General features: G+C 39.9%; 1 protein-coding gene across 1 annotated transcript in view; it reads right to left on the bottom strand.

Annotated features, from left to right (window-relative positions):
* Positions 1 to 15,680, bottom strand: part of LOC146504504 (solute carrier family 12 member 9) — a 74,418-nt gene that overhangs the window by 58,145 nt on the left and 593 nt on the right. Inside the window, exons 2-6 of the mRNA XM_085184807.1 lie at positions 12,739 to 12,873; positions 11,174 to 11,311; positions 10,735 to 11,037; positions 8,721 to 8,828; positions 8,529 to 8,640 (exon numbers count right to left, since the gene is read on the bottom strand). Of these exons, the coding sequence (XP_085040933.1) occupies positions 8,529 to 8,640; positions 8,721 to 8,828; positions 10,735 to 11,037; positions 11,174 to 11,311; positions 12,739 to 12,873 (796 nt within the window). The remainder of the gene's footprint in view (positions 1 to 8,528; positions 8,641 to 8,720; positions 8,829 to 10,734; positions 11,038 to 11,173; positions 11,312 to 12,738; positions 12,874 to 15,680) is intronic.

Here is a 15,680-nt window from a genome sequence, read left to right as displayed (position 1 = left end):
AAGAAAACTATTATTATTATTATTTATAATTCAAGTTTAGTGCATCCCACAGACAACAGGTGAGCTATCCATCAATTATAATGAGCTTCCTCATATCCATCACGGACAACACATATGCCTGCCAAACCATTTTAAATGAAAAGCCCAGTGTCCACACCTCTCTGTGACCCAAATCCTCCCTTTCTCTCTTCTGTCTAAAGCCCTTTACTCCTGTGTCTCTCCTTCCCATTGCTGTAGCTTTTTATCCCGAGAGGACATGTTGTCGAAAACTTGGCCTGTGCCGCCGTCATTGTTACCACCTCCTCAAAAACTGGGACGGCAGCGAGAAAAAGAAGAGAGAGTGGGCGAAAGTGACTGGAATCTCTGCGGCAGAGAGATAGGAGGTGACTAACAAAAGGAGGGAGTGCAGCTGTGTGGACGGATGAATGAATGATAGACAGGGAGGAGAGAGAAACTGGAAATGGAAGCCAAGAATGCTGCTGTGGGGTGATAGCACCAGGAGAAAGGGATGGGGAGAAGGAGGTGAGTGAGGATAAGAGCATAAGGAAGTGACTACACACTGGACAATGAGGAAGAGAAGGCCAGAGAGCAAAGGAAACAAGCACAAGAATCATCACACAAAAGTTAATAGACTACAGAAATAAGAATATGTAAGCTCATGTATACTTTAACTTTGCAACGCCGCCACAAAGAGGGGGCCTAGGAAGTATGAGTGTAGTTTTTGTGGTCTTTAATGGTTTTATATTCCAGTTTCTAGTCTTTTTACTTTTGCATCAACAGAATGAGATACAAGACAGCTCAGATATTTTGGCAAACATTAAAAAACAAAACATAAAAACCTTACCATTAGCTAAATGACTGATATTTACTACAGAGACTTTGTATCTTTTTTTAAATATTAAAAAGTGACTGTTTTGCCCAAAGCTGGAAAAAAGAAACTGCAATCAAGAGTCAGATCAGATGAAATTCTTCTGTAGCTTTCCATTTTGGACTTTTAGTGTGCCGTAAATGCATAATGCCAACATCATACTGTCTTTACAGTTCTATAAATGTACCTCTCTTTTTATGGTTTTTAGATGTTTTGAAGTTCAAAGGCATGATTTTCTCTATGTACCACAACATGCATCATGTCCTGTTTGGTAAGACTAGACCTCTATGTTCCCCACTTTCTCATTTGATTAGGTTCGTTTGAGCTCCCTCAGTTCTGTTTCCATCTCTGTATATGTGATCTTGGACTCTAAATGAGCATGCTTGCATAATTTGAGGTTACTTTGTTAATCCTACAGTAATACTGTGTGTAAACCCTCAGTTCATCCACTTAAATAAATCCCCTCCCTTTAAGCCAACTTCTTCTGATTGGATAGGCCTCATGCACCTGCCTGAAATGCCATTTCAAGATATCCCCTCCCCATGTCATGACACAATCCAAAAGCAACTATTTAGACAACTTTTGTCAAACAGAAATTCTGCTTGACCACTCTGAGTACCTTGGCTAAATCGTGTCTGTCTTCTTGATACTTCCACTGTGGGACACCTAAGCCGAAACTCTGAAATCCTACACGTGCTGGCTTTAAGCACAAATTTGAAATTGCATGTGTAGCACGCTGGTTTGCTTGGGTGCCAATATTCAAATGGAGAGCTGTGTAATTCTCTGATCATTGCTTTTGCAAACTCTATCTTAATAGCTTGTGGCCCACCCTTAGGCCACAGTCATTTAGTGGGAGACAGTAAAAAAACCCTTCAATTCTTAAAAAACAAAAAAGTTGAGTTGTAGGAGTTGATCTACACAGAAGGTGCAGAATCAACAGAGGAGATGATATTGAATAATTAAAAAAGTAAACACAAGCATGAAAGGTAATCTGAGCTAGGGGAGGGACGGTTAAAATATGGATAGGAAGGCAGTAGAATGGAAATTGGCAGTGCGTGGGAGAAGACAAGAGAGCGCAGACAAACAGCGAAGTGTTTGGAAGAATAGCCAATGGAAAAAAGTGTTAAGCTCTGTGAAGAAAGATGTGTTTTCTAGAAAAGTGAGGGGAATTAGACACTGTGTGTGTGAGCGTGAGTGTGAGCGAGAGAGTAGAGGGGACAACAGAGGAGCTAGATGAGAGGGAGAGGCACTTCAGGGGGTGTACGGATTGCGCATGCATTTACAAAGCTGCATGTCAGAGATAGCACCACAAAAGGAGGCCCAGCAGATTCAAATTAATATAATTATAAAGTCGGTTATTAATACAAAAGCTTCTATAGCATAGGGCGGATTAGCCCACAGGTCACTGATGCACTGTGCTGCGCTCACACAAACACAAAGACATCAATCAAGCAAAGACAGAAACCCCGACTAGACCACTTTAACCTGTTAAGACTCAGCCCAATAATAATAATAATAACAATAATAATAATAACCATCATCATCAGCTTGGAAAAGCACATTGCGTTGTCATGCATTTCATTATCCACACACACATTACCAAAAGAGCTTGATAAAGTAGCGACAGGGCAATCTGTCATGGCTGGCTGGCTGGTCACATGAGGTTAATAGATTCCCCTTTATCTCCTATCCCCTCAGACTACATCGCCATCATCTGCAGCCCCTCTTACCATAGTGGCATATCATCAGCGATAATCTCAAAACAGACAAAATGCAGCCGCTCGATTAATGGTGACCTGGAAACCAGTTGGACAGTTTTTCCATCCAAATAGGCTTCATTTTCTTTGTAGTGCTAATAGCTGCAAAGGACAAAATGTGCTCTTAAAAAGTACATATGAAAAGTCAATCTTTCAGTGAAGGCCTTCGCACTCTTTTATATTTTGAAATATTTTATAATGATGTGTCATTGCTAAACTATAATAACTGAATCCATCAAACTTCAAAAGTCCATTCTGATTTATACTTAAAATAAAAATCCAACTCAGTTACTTTCTCTGCATGGAAGTAACAGATGGAAGGAAAAAAGAAAAAAGAATCTGTGAGCCCTCCACCTACAGCTCATAACAGAAAAGTTCAGCTAGCTGAAGCACATCATACATTAGTTCATGTTAAAACCGAGCCTGAACCATCTGAAGCTGTCAGCGCCACGGTGAATGATCTTATCCCTCGTTATAATGAGCACACGCTGACGATCGCTCACACCTAAGACAAGAGAGATGCTGCAAGAGCGGCGCACACACAGACACAGCTATAAGGAAACATTTTCAACAGCCCTTCTCTCACCTCCCTAACATTTACTTTTAAATACTCACAATCTTAACTGCTTTGCTTTTAAAAGCTATGATGGAGAGCTACAATTTGCAGAGGGTAGCAATTTAGAAGAAGAGCTTTGTGTCAAGGTTGGTCTGTCAGGCGAAATCTTTCAAAGAAGAGCTGCAGTTTGTAGAGAGAGCGTCACTGCCACACTTTGGACAACTTGTGGAACAACAGGCGGAGGGTGTGCTGTTTTTGCTTTTATGGACAGACATTGGAGAAGTTCAAAGAAAAGTAACCTGGCCATATTAGTGCCAATTTCATCTGCTGCCAAACATCAACCTTCATCTCCCTGGTAGCATAGAGTAATCAGTTTCAGCCCACCTTTATTGTAGCTATTACCCATAAACAATGAGTGATCTAAATAACAGAACTACAACTAATTCTTGGAAATATTTATGAGTTTTTCTTAAATTGACATTTTTCAATTTTAATTACTGCATCTGAACCTGAAAAAGTTCTTATTAAAAAATTTGAATTATTATTTATTTTATTGCATATTTGGTGTTTCATGTTAACATTATAAAAAGGGTTGACTTTATTTAAACACTCAATTACACTCAAAGTAAGAGTAAAAGAAAAATTCAAATTCTACTCTGACATCCCTGAGATCCAGCATTACATTATCCATCCAAATGAAGTCTATATATGCACTAAGCTAAACTACCTATTGACAATCTACAAAGTTTAATAAATACCTGCACCATCATAATAACCATCCAGATAATGTTCATAGATTAAAAAACTATTTTTAATTGTTTAATTGTTAATCTTTATTAAATTTTTCTGCAACAATTAACTCAAATTTAATCAACTAAAAATTCATAATTTATTAACAAAGTGTTATCAAGTGTTTGATAATTGAAGCAAATATATTTCAGATCAGGACAATTTGGCTAGCCAGACAAAAAACAAGTGTAACGGACTTTTACTTGACGTGAATAATTACTCGTGAGGATTTTTGGTATCTTGATAATAATCAGCCTGTTTTGTTTTTGTTTTGTTTTTAAACCATAAAATGAAGACATAGTTATTGTAGTTACATCACAACATCTGGGGGTAGTTTTCACCAAGTGTACACTCTGAATAGGTGTATGAGACCTGCATTCATAATGGATGGCAGTTTTTTTTTCCCTCATTTCTGGAACCATTTGCACTTGAAAAATAGATGTTACTTGAATTCTCGCAGTGTGATAAATATTGGTCTTCCAGCAATTTCCTTGCAGAAATTCAATAAACTTTATGATGCACTTCAGGTATTGTTGGTAATATTTTTCAAGGAGTGAGCCAGCTTAATGTAGCAGAAATAGCAGTGAAGGTTTAAAATAAATGGATTTTTTTTCTGCAAGCGGGAGATGATGTACAAGGCAGCTCACTACTTACAAGTAGGTAATGCCTATAAGCTCCTGTTTGCACCATGAGAAAATGAAAGCTGAATCTTAAAATGGACTGTTCAGTGTCCCCTGCCACCACAAGCACACTAATTAGCTGATGGTAGCAACTAGTGAGCAAATTAATACAGTCTTAAGAGTTTGCACAAAACATTGGTCTGGTGATTCACTCCCCCACCCCACACCACAGATTGCACAGACTATTGCATAAATTGTGGAAAGTACAAACAGTGAATTCCAGCTATCTTCTTACAGGCAAAAGACTACAACATGAAAAAACCTACTTCTTTCAATAGGATGAGAAAAGCCAACATGCCAAAGTATGCGACTGGTTTAAAGTTAAAATTAGCAACCATCCTTTTCCATGTTTTCCACAATTAAACACATTTAAAGTCAAAAATCTCAAAGTCAGATACCTGAACTACACAAGGAGGAACAGAAATACCAGCAGTTCTAGGAAATGGCTTCACATTAACCTCAATAAACCAAATGATCCCAAGCAAACTAACAAAAATGAAAGAAATGATTTACCAGGCATGAAACCTGCTGTACAAAACCCTACACCACGTGTGCCGATGTCTCCTTCCTTGTTGGACAGGTTGCACGGTTCTGCAAATAAGTTTATGATTCACTTTCTGTCTCACTCATCTGTTCCTTTTACTGTCCTTTAATAGGAATCCTTTGCACTTCCTCTGTACAGTGAAGAAATAAGTCGTATGACCAGGTTTCTAAGAACAAGTGCAAACAAGTGCAAACAAGTGCAAACAAGTGCAAACAAGTGCATCACTGACTGATAAGCATCGTTCGTCGTACAAGGCTAGGTTAGGAGTAACTAACATTTTGGTTTGAACACACCTGACAGCCCTGTGTGACCAATTCATACAAATCTAATTGTTTTAATTGTTCTTTATTCATTTTATAACATCATGGAGGTTTTTTTGCACATCAGTTATTTTGTATTGAACAACTGATTTTCTTTTGGCTAATGGTTTGAAAAGTTTTTGATGACCCCTTTTAAACGTTTTACCTTCAATCAGAGTTATAGCTTGCTCTAACTGGCTTGCTCTTCCTGTTTGTCAATTAAGCAAACAACTTTTAACAATTTACTTACATTTAATTATTTTGAGGATTTAGTCTTCACTTTTAGTTTTGGTAATTAACATCGCCACTTACACAGGTTACGTCACACGTTCTAAGATTTACCACAGTAGTCTAAAAACTTTACATTGTAATGAAGTGGCGGGAATGAGAATTGGCAACTCTGAGAGTACTCGGGTACAAGTTAGTCAGTGTAAAATCACCACTCTTCCACATCAAAAGGAGTCAGTTCGGATAGCTCAGGCATTGGACCAGGACACCTCCTGGGTTCTTCTTGGGGGAAATGTTTAAGACATTTCCAACTGGGGTCCCGTAGGTGGGTCCTCCCAGTTGGACATGCCCGAAGAAACCCCGGGACATGTTTAAGAGTTTCAGTTTCAGTGTAACTCTATGAGCTCCAGGTGTAGGCTGGGGAGAGGGAGGTCTGGGCTCTCTCCTCATACTGTTCCCCCCACAGCCCAGAAACAGATGAGCAGTAAGAAAAAACCAAACAAAAAAAGGATGTACACTAATGGATTAGCAGTTTTCTTACTTCCCTATTAAATATTAGCCACTTACAAAAACTCAGTGAGCTATCCGTTTCATTTCTTTATTACTTTCAGCTAGTATTCAGTGTTCATTCAGTATACAATCAATGTGTATTCCTACTGTGTACACATACACATTTAGATCAGAGAATACGTCACCACCCACATATTAGTTTTCATCCCCGATACGAGTCATGTGAGAATGGCCTTCGCTAGTGATAAACACAAGGTTACCTTTGTTATAATACAACACATAATATGTGTGCATTTAAATAGCTACATCATGAAAAGGATATATGAACATTTGTGATTCTAGAAAAACACATTCAACAGTGCAGATGTAGAGAAAGTGTGTTAAGAAACTTCTTATCACCAAGTATATGTGTATGTAGGCAGATACAGGGAGGGCGCAGCAGCAGAGTAAATGGTGGCAGTATTGATCTCCGATGCTCTTTTATAGCCCTGTCATGTCAGTTTAGCACCTTGGCAACATTCACTTTAAAGCTGCATCAATTCTGAACTCTGACTTTCAGCAAAAGGCAGATAGAACGAGACATTTAGAGTGAGGAAGACGAAGGACAGATAACCAGAGAAAAGCAAGTGGCAATTGCTACATCAAGAACTTAATGTATCTAACCTTAAGTATGAAATGAAAACATTTCACTCTTAACAACATACCTGGATTTAATGATGCTTTTACTTTTATAAATAAATCATGCTTGATCCATTATATAGTAATATCAGTCACTAGAGCAAACATACTGAACAACATATAAAAGATATGAGAATCCCAAATGTGTTTCCATTACAATAGTTGGCTTGATTAACTGACACCTGGTATTGATAACATCTCGCTGGAATGAACGGTTTTGAAATCGGCCTCCTCTGATGCTCCAATTCTGCGTGGTGAAGCAGAAAATGAACCCTCTCTGCATTATCTGACACCTTATGAGTATTGGATTTCATCGCTGAAGGGAAAATGTGCTGTGTCCACTACTACAGCACTGCATTTGAACTCAAAGATTTCAGCAATATGAACGGCTCTGTGAACACTGGGCTGTTACACTTAGGGATGAGTACTGAGGCACTGTGTGAAACTGGTAAAAAAAAACACCATACTGGTTAGTACCATAGAATTGCTGCTGTTGGTATTCATGCAACCTTAATTCATTCTTATACAAAGCCACCAGGGTCGAGAACAAATGTAAAGTTGCTGTGTGTTTACAGCTCTCTGATAATTGCTGATCCAATATTTTAAGACAACAGAGCTACATGAATGAGAGGTTCCTTTACCAGAGCCTTGATGGGATTTACTAAACTAAAAATGCAATACCTCTGGTTGCAAAAAGCGACGACGCTTCACCAACATTCTTTATACTGTTTGTGGTTACTACTCAGGACAGAGTTGGCTTTGATTTAAAACACGTCTTTAAATGTTCCTAACTGATCACAAGTACCTGCCACAGATTCTCAGTCATAACATGCAGGGAACAAGAAAAAACACTGTCACATGTTTACTGGTAAAGCATTTTAATGGTAGATAGAGTGGTTGTTGTATAGTGTTTTTCTACTCTACTTGACAACTCAAAGCACTATATACTAAAAACCTCAGTCTCCCATTCACACAGGCTTTTATCCTATGCGGGAGCTTTCTATCCAACATTCACACTTCGATGAATGTATCAGAGAGCAAATCAGTGAACACCACATGGTATCAGGGATACTTTGACATGCAGACTGGAGCAGCAGGGGATCAAACCCCAAACCTTCCAATTAGTAGCTCCTCCTCAGCTACAGCCAGCCCAAGTTCAATCAAAACCTTCATGGATAAAAGCCAACTAAACTCTTTGAGCACTCGACCTAAACATGCTTAAACATGTAGAACTATCTTTTCACCTGCTTCCATCCAACACAGTCCAGGTGGATATGAATTGTGTATCTCATGAAGGCTGCTGTAGCCTGATCTGCAACTTGGAACTGTAAACGTCCGCGAGCACTTTTCTCTAATAGTAACACTGTGATGCAGAGGGCGTGTTTAAAGGGCTGGTAGAGGTGACTGTGGCCTCACGGGGTCCATATCAAGCTAGAAAGATTTGAGTTTGCCTGTTTCAGTGTGAGCTGCCATGACAATTCCAGAAAATTCATTTTGTGGTAATAAACTACATTTTCACTGGCACTACAGGAACATTACCAAACGACCTCATATCTTGTTAGAATCAGGTTGAGATTCCATTCAAAAGTTATAATTTCAGACCAACTTTTTTTACTGACCGATCGCAGGTGCAGGCGACCAGCACGCTGAGCATGATGTAGACGATGAAGGTGAAGATTACGGCTGTGATGGTGCCCCGGGGAATGGAGTAGCTGGGATTCTTCAGGTCACCTGATGGATAATGCAGGTTTTATGGTGTATGTTCTGACACAGGTAACCAGGCGGCACATACACAACATCTGTTCACTTACCTGACATGTTGGAGCCGGCCATGATCCCCGTGCAGCCGTTGAACATGACGGCGAACACGGTGGCGAAGGTCATCGTGGTTTGCGTTGTGTAATCTACAGTGTAATCAGCTGCAGGAAGACATATGAACAGATACAGCCCTGGAGTCAATGCTTTTATCGACACCACCACTCTTCAAAGAAAACTTCAGTCTGCTGCACCTGCCTGCCCATCCAGCTCCATCATGTTTTGGTGCATTAGAGAAAGCAATCCTTTGTAACGCTTCTCTGCTGTTTGCAGAGCGCCATCAAATCTATCACATGATTTATTTGGGAAAATTCAATTCTGCAGCTCCAATCTGTGAGACATCCATTCTCTGTCTTCTCTATTTGTATCAGACAAAACAATTGGGAGTGCACATCCTATCTAAGAACAAGACAGACTTGTGATCACCGTTCAGTGATATAAAAGCTCAGTGCCAATGGTTTCCTGGCCTTTGATCTGTATAATCTCAGTGAGAGCGGATAGCACTTATTTGGTCTGTGCTCAATGTGAGCACGCATCTGCTGCTTAAAACTTCTGTCTGCAAGGGGCAGAAATGCAACAGCCATTGCACAGCAAGCACGTGTGAAAAATAACACAAAATTCCAAATTTTTGGGATGCAAACTTGTCATGTAACGGATATACACACCGAAAGCATTCATTCTAAAAAAAAAATGAACCGTGAAAGAAAATGAAGTTCACATCAAGCAATGATTTCAAGCTTGGTTCGAAAAAATAAACGCTGCAAATTCATCCAGCGACATCATGTAGTCGGTGTGAATGGCTGCATTAATAGGCAAGTCTAAAAAATATTTCTAATGCACAAATTATTTGCACAGATTTAACATGTTTGGTGTGTAAAGGTCTTAAGCAGAAAGGAGGCAATCAACTGAGCTGCTGAACCAAGGCCCAGGATAAGAAAGTGATGCACTATTTTCAACTGTGAGGCACGCAAAGCCACTATAGTAGGCTCCATAAATAAAACCTTGCCGCTTGGAAATGAACATGACGGGGTCCCTTTTCAGGGAGATACACAACAAATAAAAGCTCAGTACTGATGTTGTCACTGATGGAATAAAAAGTCAAACGTTTTGCTGCAGAACACCAGGATTTATACAAAATCTCCTTCTCTCTGGATGGTTGTCAGTATTCACAATTTTCAGTCAAATCCTAGCACAACCTTTTATTTTACAAGCATTTGTGTGTGTGTGTGTGTGTGTGTGTGTGTGTGTGTGTGTGTGTGTGTGTGTGTGTGTGTGTGTGCATGTGCGTCCTCATACTGAAAACAGGGATTATCCAAAGATGTGTGTTTAATAGCTGCCACGTGTGCATGCCTGAGTTAGAGCAATTAGCTCACAAATCATGTGCTTTACAGTAAGGCAGTGCAAACACAGAGGAGCGCTTGGTTTGGCTTCTGTGAATATTAAGATCCTGGACACATGTATAACCTCTAATTACGAAGCTTTCCTTTTCAGTCAGCAGTGAAATGAAAAAAAAAGATTAATGTGCTTTTAGGAAAGCAGCCACTGTCAGAAGAATGACACCATTTTCTCCACAACAGCGACTTCCGCTGGTTGGTGTTTACACCTTCACATGTTTGGCTGAGATTGCAGGGAATAGAGTCAAATCAGTCCAAAGGTAACAAAACCTGCCGACCAGCATGTCTGAAGCTCACTTATTAACATGCTGCATTTCATTTTCCGAGATTTTGGAATGAAGAAAAAAGAAGAAGAAAAAAAAATCACTTAAGCCGAATACACAGTGGAAGCAATTTGCTGATTATGCATCGCTTTGAAGCTGCCAGTAGATCTCTTAGGGACATGGGCCAACCAATATTTGACATCATGGTGGCTTTATAGGGAGTGTATGGGTATTATGCACAATGTACACAAGAAGTAAACATACAGAAGAGCATAAAAGACACTTATTGCTCATACCAACATGGTGGTCTATTTTTTTTTTATACTTTTTGACCCAGCAGTCCTCTAACTTACCCCATACGTTCCCAAGCAGTGTCTCCAACTTGAAGCCTGTAAAATTGGCTGTGGTGGGGCCCGTCGCATTGGGCTTCAGGTCAGGAAGCGTGATAGATTGAGGGTGCACGGCGAAGAAGCTGATGAAGACAGTGATCAGGACAACAATAACAATCACAAAGATGAGGAAGGTGGTTTTGGCATAAATGTGGGCTCCCACCAGGCACACCAGCAGGCACAGTAGGGCAATCCCAGTGCCATAAAGCAGAGACCACCAGTAGCCAGATGGAAGAACCTGGTAGTGAGAAGTGGCTACATTCCCAGCTAGAAGGATGAAATGAGAGACCCATTTTAATAATGTTAAGAAAGCTTAAATACACCACTCCCAATCTTAATGTGAGTTTTTCAAACAAAAGTACACAATTATGCTAATGAGACAAACTATGAAAGTGAAAGTTACCTTCAGGGACTCCAAATGTGGACAAGATGGCTTCAACCAGACCGAGCACCATCAGAGCACTGCCGCACACATTAGCCAGGAAGAACATGATGCCGATGCTGCCACCAAACTCTGGTCCCAGTGCTCGGCTGATCATGTCTGAGTGCCGTTAAGGCAAAGCACACTTGTTTTATTCATTCACATGTATGTGCATTTCTCTACGGATAGTAGTCTAATAGTTTCAGGCAATATCATTACCTCCCTTGTAGTTTTTTTGGTTTATATTAGCTTAGCTTAGCATAAAGACTTATGTCTTAAAATAGGCAGCAAGCTGTCCAAAGACCACTTAGTAAGTTTTGGGAGTGCTGGTAAGTGGATTGTGTTCCTTTTAAACCGAGGCATACTGGCTGTTAACACCCACTTCTAACAACATTTAAACAAAAAGCCGTAAAAAGAAAGTAGACAGGAATACTGGGAGGCTAGATATACAGCAAAGGCAAGAAGTGGCAAAGACAAAGGAAAAGGCTTACGGTGAATTTATAGTGACACCAAGATAAGATCAAAAGACTTGCAATGATTGGCTAGACAGACAGAGACTAATCTGAAAAGGACATGCGTTAGAGTGATTAAGGACAGAGGGCATTTCAACAAGTGAAAAGTGTGCATTGAGAAGATGGAAGGAGTACTCTGAGGAGCTGATGAACCAAGAAATAGAGAGAGAGAAGAGGATGGATGGAAAAAAGATGAATTAGGAAGTGCAGAGGATTAGTTAGGAGGTAGTAAGGGCTGCTATGAAGAGGATGAAAAGTGGAAAGGCAGGTGGTTCAGATAACATAGCTGTGCAGGTATGGAAATGTTTAGGAGAGAGGGCAGTGGACTTTTTACCAGGTTGTTTCACACAATCGAGGAAAGTGAGAGAATGCCTGAGAAATGGAGATATACAGATATGTAGGGTGAACAGGTGAAGGGCAGAGCTGTAGCAGATGCAGGATAAAGTTGATAAGCCATGCTATGAAGATGTAGGAAAGAGTTGTTGAAGCTAGGCTAAGAGGAATTTTGAATAATCTTGGAAATGCACCATTTAGAACCGTGGACATGGTCATGGTTGGAAGGCTGGATCCTCCCAAGTTTTATCCTCGCAAGTCAGTGCCTCATCTAGGGTCATGGCTCAAATAAAATGAGAGAAAATCCGAATTGGAATTGGAAAAGCAAAATTGCTAGAAGGCTTTGTTAAGTTGCCCAGATACTACAAATGAATCAAAATGTACAGTGTTATTCTTTCACAGTTAACTTCAAGCAAAAATACTTAAAATGTAATCCTGGCTTATTTGCACATTTTAGTATAAATGTGGTTATAATGGTTCTATTGGTCAGGACCCAAAATAAACATGATACTTTAAAGGTGTCTTTAGTACAGATAATCGCCAACCCTAGGTCCATTCAATGTCACTGACAAGTCTTGAACTGCACCAACATACAGATTATATTTGTTTAACTAGTGTTGGTTCTTTCAGTGCCTGCACCACTGGCACTGTTACAGTTGTATGCAGATGGCGTTTCTCTGTGTGTGTGTTTTAAGAGGATACAATAAGCTCCCCCGGCATCAAGGGCTCCATTGGTGGAGATGGCGCAGACAGACAGCACGGTCATACAGATGATGATGTAGGCCACAACATACATGGCAATAGCCTGGTAGAGCCCAGCCTGTCCCACTGCAAGTCCTAGTCAGAAAGCACAAACATGGTGAGATGAAGCACTAGAAACATTAGAGACTTAGAAAAATCTAGGATCTCTTTCTCAGACATGGTTTAATTTACCCTGCGGCACCTGAATCAGAAAACCCATAAATTACGAGCATGCAAGGAAAAAAACAGATAAATTAATGAGGGCAAGATGAAAAGTTTTTTATAAAAATTCATACAAAGGTCAGTCTGTATGGGTGGGGGTGGCATAAGGGTATAAAAATTCTGCAATATCACGCAGAACCATACCATGTAGTGATTTCAAAGTAATTAATAAAACCTTAAGTTGAATTCTGCAGTAAACAGGAAGCCAGTGAAAGTAAGTACCCTTTCAGCTGTGTGCAGCTATACGCAGGCAACACGGTGAGTTTAAATACTCAATGTGGGAAGAAATGAGGGCGCAGATACGTACTTAAGTAACTGTCGAGAATTGTTCAGATGTTGGTAACATCTGTAATCTGTACATAGAAAGTCTGACCTAAACTCTTGACTTGCTGGTTGAAATCGAGGTGTGGCTCATATTCCTAATGTGTTGCTTTGGGTCAGTTATCAGTCATCCAAGGTAGGGAGTGACACTGAGAAATATTACCCAGACTATAAAAAACAAAGACTTCAGTTTTATTTATTTTTTTTGTCTTTTGTAAAGCCAGTAGACAAAATTCTCTTTGCTTGGAGATGAACCCCAGGAAGAAGTGAACCATCTTTGAAAAATACTTTTAAACCTGAACTTCCCTCACTGAGCCACTAATCCTGTGCTCAACTGTCTGAAAGCAGAAGTTACCAATGTGGTGTTGCACTGGTGACACCACCAATGTGGTATCGAAAATGTGAGCATTTAGAGTAACATGATAATTCCCCCAAACAAGCAGCGGAACCATCTTAAAAATGGCCTTTTGTACTGCAGAAACAAATGCATGCTTGCTTCAACTGTATGATGAACACATCTGCAAAACTCCTTCAGGAAATGAAAAATGAAAGCAGCTCTGTCTTCGGCAAAAAATGACTCATCAAAACATTCCAACCTCAGTGAAAGCGAAACTGGAATCACATGTTGGAAGAAAATTCCCACTTCTCACAATAGCATCTGTGGTTGGAATGGTTCCTGACAGAAAGATATTCTGAGGAAAACTAGAGTTTTTACACAACAATAAGTATAACTAAAATTTCTGATATTCAAAAGCGAATGAATGTGCATCTAAATACATTTGGGACAAGATATTAAGCTCACTTTACACCATGCTAGACACACATTTACCACATTATCACTAGTAAAGCTGTAACCTTTGAGAGGCATTAAAAGCACCATGGTTTCACACACTGTGACCAGTACTGCTGTGGATCTCACATGATCTCCAAGGACCAGACCTACAATCTCTTTAAGAATGCAGCAGGCACGGTTAATGAATGCAGCTTTACTTTCTTGTCACTATTATCTTGTCAGTAGGGCATATTTTAGTCAAAGTCTTCATCCTTATCTGCGCCAGTTGTCAAGACTGATAAAATAGTAATTTCACATCCACAATGAAACCCCTAACAGTTCCTGTGCAAGGAGTCTGAAAACAGACACAACACTGTGTTTTCCCTGTGTGTGTGTGTTTTAGGAATCCTCCCTGCACAGCAGCTGACGTCTCACGAGACTGAGGGAGGGGGACAGTGGCGGTGGTGGGGTGGGGAAAACAACTAACACAAGCAGCAATGCCCAGATATGAGGGGTTGTGATGAGAGAAAAGAGAAGGTGAAGTTAGATGTGACCTCTTTTAATGCTTTAAACACAGAAATAGGGGAAAGTGCATTAAATGATAAATATCTGCTTATTTTCATAGCAAGGTAAACAGTGGATGACCTCAGAGTGCTCCTAACTTAATATAGTATAGTCTATTTTTCATATTTGTCAAATATGTTGTTTTAGCATTATTGAGTATGGTAGGAGGTGTTAGCAAACCTCCGATGAGATTGACCGCAGATGATATCTGTCGTTTAATATTTGGAGATCATTTCTCCTTCTTTTGCATCCTTCTGTCATTTTCCTCTCTGCTTAAAAAAAAGGGGGGGGGGAGTCCTTCTCCCTAGTAGCAATAGTTTTTCCTCTCGTGACTAAGGGCTAAATAGATTTGTGGCCCACTGTGATCTTCACTAGAATCTAGTCTTAACTGTAAGGGCAAAATTCTTTGGTAGTTTCATGGATATATATAGAGAAATCCATCGTCTCAACTGGTCCACAAACAAGTACAACCTGTAGGATTTTAATCGGAGCAGAACACTCAGTTACACCTTCCCTCATTTAACAACACTGAGGGAAATTTTTACATCTACTCACTTTTGTATAACATGAAATTCCTGGCTATCTAAAGCTCCTTTTAGCAAATAAGCAAAGGCTGTACATCAGTGAGGTGGGAAAATCTCTCTTACTTCATTCATCCACAGAGGCAGGTTATATGAAAAACTATGTGAGACAGTTTAGGGTTTGAATATTAAAAAAAAAAAGCTATAGATGTGCCTCCTCGTGATATCAATGAATGAATGCCGTGCATACAGGTAATGGACATAGGCTGTCACACCTGTACTGCAAAGCCGGAATGTCACGAAAGTGACATGTGACAGTGACAAGTAACGGAACATAACGGGATTTAACGTGAAAGTTAAAAAAAAAAAAAAAAAGGGGGGGGGGGGGTGTCACAGTCGAGACATACACCCTCAACTTTGCTGAAAAGTGCACAACTTTAAAAATCTCTAAAGAGTTTGGCATCGCTCTTACCAAACAGGTGATTAGCGCACGTCCGTCTAAA

Source organism: Neolamprologus multifasciatus, chromosome 14 (genome assembly GCF_963576455.1).
Source record: "Neolamprologus multifasciatus chromosome 14, fNeoMul1.2, whole genome shotgun sequence".
In the NCBI taxonomy this organism is placed as follows: domain Eukaryota; kingdom Metazoa; phylum Chordata; class Actinopteri; order Cichliformes; family Cichlidae; genus Neolamprologus; species Neolamprologus multifasciatus.
The sequence above is the reverse complement of the archived record's forward strand: the minus strand, read 5'-3'. Positions and strand labels throughout refer to the sequence as shown.